At 52.4% G+C, this 4055-nt stretch overlaps 1 protein-coding gene across 1 annotated transcript; it reads left to right on the forward strand.

The window, feature by feature from the left end:
• The first annotated feature begins 397 nt into the window (after positions 1-397).
• Positions 398-3375, forward strand: LOC115735153 (L-type lectin-domain containing receptor kinase VIII.1-like). The gene has a single exon (XM_030666264.2). It carries the CDS (start codon positions 646-648, stop codon positions 2809-2811), a length of 2166 nt encoding a protein of 721 aa, XP_030522124.1. The 5' UTR covers positions 398-645; the 3' UTR covers positions 2812-3375.
• The last annotated feature ends 680 nt before the right edge of the window (positions 3376-4055 follow it).

Here is a 4055-nt window from a genome sequence, read left to right on the forward strand (position 1 = left end):
GCCGGGCGACACAACCGCCGGTTCGTATGTCTGCACCAACAGTAACCGTCATAGTTTGAGCCGTTGTGGTTACGTCAGATTCAGATACAGTACGACGACTTCTCCCCTCGCGTGGGGGCCACCGAAAATGGGGAGCAAGATGGTGTGGGCAATTTGGTAAATTAAACCCGACGAATTAGAGCCGAGAAAGAGTAACGGATCTTAAGTGGGGAATCGCATTAAAAGTCAAAGAAAGGCGAAATTTTCACTTCCATCTATCACTTTTCTTTTCCTTTTTTTTTTTTTTGTTTTTGTTTTCGTCGAATGGTTGGGAAAAGAAGTAAAAGGGAAGTTTCCTTTTACAACACGAGAGAAAAAAAATTAAAAGAACCGTTGCGGGGGTACACGTGTCGCTCCGTCGGCCCACCTGTCGCCTTCCTCCATCTCCTTTGGATTCCTTGTTGTTTCCCCCAAGTTGTTCTGTTTTGGTTCAAGGCAAAGAATCACACCCAGTCTCTCTCTCTCTCTCTCTCTCTCTCTCTCATCCCGTGACTGATTTCGACCGTCTTCTCCACGATCTCTTACACCTCACCTGCGATTTCGGCTCCGTCGAGGAAAGATCTCACCAACTCCTCTCTCCAATGGCGGATCACTAGAGTTTGGAAAATGTTGGTTCGACGTCCCAGTTGTTTCTCCCGCATCGCCTTGGTTCTGTTCACGCTCTGCTTTCTCGACGCTGTTCTTGTGAAGAAGACGACCCGGACGAGCGTCGCCGCCGCCGCCGGAGGTACCGAATTCGACTTCGGGACGCTGACGCTGAGCAGCCTCAAGCTCGTCGGCGACGCGCACCTCGAAAACGGCAGCGTGCGGCTCACGCGCGACCTCGCCGTCCCCAACTCCGGCGCCGGCAGGGCCCTCTACTCCAATCCCGTCCGTTTCCGGCAGCCCGGGGCCGGCTCCCCGGCGAGCTTCTCCACCTTCTTCTCCTTCTCCGTCGCCAACCTGAACCCCTCCTCCATCGGCGGCGGCCTCGCCTTCCTCATCTGCCCCGATGCCGACTCCCTAGGCGGAGCCGGCGGGTTCCTCGGCCTCCTCGACGGCGCGTCCCCTGCCTCCTCCGCTTCCTTCGTGGCGGTGGAGTTTGACACTCTCATGGACGTCGAGTTCAAGGACATCAATGGCAACCACGTGGGTCTGGATCTGAACAGCATGGTGTCGTCGCAGGTCGGCGATTTGGGCGCGATCGACGTCGATCTCAAGAGCAGCGACTTGATCAATTCTTGGGTTGTCTTCGATGGGTCGAATGGAGTCCTCAATGTGTCCGTATCGTACTCGAATCTGAAGCCCAAAGACCCGATTCTGTCGGTGAATCTCGATCTCGCCCAGTACGTGAACGACTTCATGTACGTCGGCTTCTCTGGGTCGACTCAGGGGAGCACCGAGATTCACAGCATTGAGTGGTGGAGCTTCAGCTCCTCCTTCGACTCGGTCTCCCAGCCGCCTCCGCCGGCGCCCACTGCTACTTTGATGAACCCAACGGCAAATTCTGCCAAGGCGCCGCCGCCCTCGGTGGCCCCTTCAGGTTCCCGTGGTGCTCCGCAGAAGGAGAGCAACAACCCGCCATCTTCGTCCTGCCACAATCAGCTCTGCAAGCAAGGTCCAGGGGCCGTCGCCGGCGTGGTCACAGCCGGTGCCTTCTTCCTAGCTCTATTCGCGGGGGCTCTGATATGGGTTTATTCCAAGAAAGTCAAGCAGTTGAACAAGTCGGAGTCCCTCGCCGTGGATATCATCAAGATGCCGAAGGAGTTCAGCTACCGAGAGCTAAAATCCGCCACGAAATGCTTCAATGCTAACCGGATCATCGGCCATGGCGCGTTCGGGACGGTCTACAAGGGCATATTGCCAGGGAACGGCGACATTGTCGCCGTGAAGAAATGTAACCACAATACACAAGGGAAGAACGAGTTCTTCTCCGAACTGTCCATCATCGGCACGCTCAGGCATCGGAATCTCGTTCGCCTCCAAGGTTGGTGCCACGAGAAGGGCGAAATTCTATTGGTGTACGACCTGATGCCGAACGGTAGCTTAGACAAGGCGCTTTTCGAGGCGAGGACGCCCTTGCCATGGCCTCACCGGCGGAAGATCTTACTAGGAGTGGCATCGGCGCTGGCCTACTTGCATCAAGAGTGCGAAAACCAAGTGATCCATAGAGATGTGAAGACTAGCAACATAATGCTGGATGAAGGTTTCAATGCCAAGTTAGGAGATTTCGGACTAGCCAGGCAAATCGAGCACGACAAGTCGCCGGATGCCACGGTGGCAGCCGGGACAATGGGCTACTTGGCGCCGGAGTATCTCTTGACCGGGAGAGCTAGCGAGAAGAGCGACGTGTTCAGCTACGGGGCGGTGGTCCTCGAAGTGGCCAGCGGAAGGAGGCCGATCGAAAAGGACACCAGCGGGGCAGGCAGGGCCGGGACGAGCAGCAATTTGGTGGAGTGGGTTTGGAGCTTGCACAAGGAAGAGAAGCTGCTAACGGCGGCTGACCCGAGGCTCGATGGAGAGTTCGACGAGGGCGAGATGGCGAGGGTGCTGCTGGTCGGGCTGGCCTGCTCGCACCCCGACCCGTTGGCCCGGCCCACGATGAGGACCGTGGTCCAGATGCTGGTGGGCGAGGCCGAAGTGCCCATCGTCCCGAGAACCAGACCTTCCATGAGCTTCAGCACTTCGCAGCTCTTGTTGAACCTGCAAGACAGCGTCTCGGAATGCAACGACATGGTGGCCATCTCGACATCGTCCTCGGACCGCGATTACCCCGGCGACGAGATCGTTTGATAGACGAGCCGGGGTTTTTGGTCGGTCGAATTAAGTCCGGAACGGGGACCGATCCAATTTCCCCGTATTTTCACGACGCGGTACATATAACATATATCCGATTCATTTGTTCATGTGGTAGATAGACATAATAAACATGTGACACGAGGATGTCTATTTAGGGTTGTCTCAAAGGTTCATAACTTCATGTTCTGCCCCTCGTTCTTAGTGAGAAGGGGCAGTAGTGTAGTCCAGTTGGCGCACAAAGGAATGGGTGGGAGTCGTTTTCTTCTTCTTCTTCCTCTTTTTTGGTTGGGGCATTTGTTTTGGGGGGGCATTTGAAGGATGGGTTTTGTGTTTTGCTTGTGGAGAGGTGGGATGTTGCTTTCCCAAGTAATGTCCCAGGTAATGTCCCATATGGTCAAAAGCGGACAATAGAGTTTGAGTAGAGGTCCGGTAAAGCATAGTGACGACAAGAAGCGGATTTAAATACTACCTTCGTTTCTACTTTCGATTTATGAGTGAGCATATATTGTGGCTGGAAAAAGAGAGAAGGGAACCAATGTAAGCCAATGAATGGACAAGGTTTTTGTTTTTTTTTTTTTTGGTTCCCTACCATGCTACTAATTTAATTGTCCTTAGTTTGTGTACATTTTTTTTTATGTGGCTTAGTCTCGTGGATGAGTTCGCGTGCTGTGGGAATTATCCGCTAAATAAATGTCATTTTCGGTCGAGCTCGTCTGTGTCGGTCGGGAGTTCGGTCGGAAATTTGGACTTGGCAAAGATGCTTTTATGAGCTTTCGGGATTAGCTTGATCTCTACGCTCGTGCCCATAAATCATGAATAAAAACAAATTAGACGTGATTGTCACAACGGCTAGACATGGAGGAGGAAGGGGCTAGAATATGACTAATTGGCATGTGATTAATCAAAGCAAAACGACAAAGAGGTACTTATAAACTTTAAGTATGTATCCTCAAAGTTCAAAATGAGGCTTTTAATTTTTTTTTTTTTCAAAGTTTATTTTGTTCACTTTTGACCTTTCCTTGGGCGGCCAAGCCAACCCCGCTTCTCTTCCGACTGCGGTGATTCACCTCAATAATTCTCTCTTTTTTCTTCTCGAAAGGCCGAAAAGGGTACGATTCAATAATGTCGGGCAACCCAGGGAGAATTAACAGTGAAAAGATGCAATCTCATGCACTAAATCACGAGCTCTACTCGAAGGACCACGGGCGAATTGCATATTGCCCCTCTAGTTCTTAGGG

Source organism: Rhodamnia argentea, chromosome 10, assembly GCF_020921035.1.
Source record: "Rhodamnia argentea isolate NSW1041297 chromosome 10, ASM2092103v1, whole genome shotgun sequence".
NCBI lineage: Eukaryota > Viridiplantae > Streptophyta > Magnoliopsida > Myrtales > Myrtaceae > Rhodamnia > Rhodamnia argentea.

Coding starts and splice junctions, on each gene's coding strand:
- LOC115735153 (XM_030666264.2), top strand. CDS start 646: ATGTTGGTTCGACGTCCCAGTTGTTTCTCCCGCATCGCCTTGGTTCTG.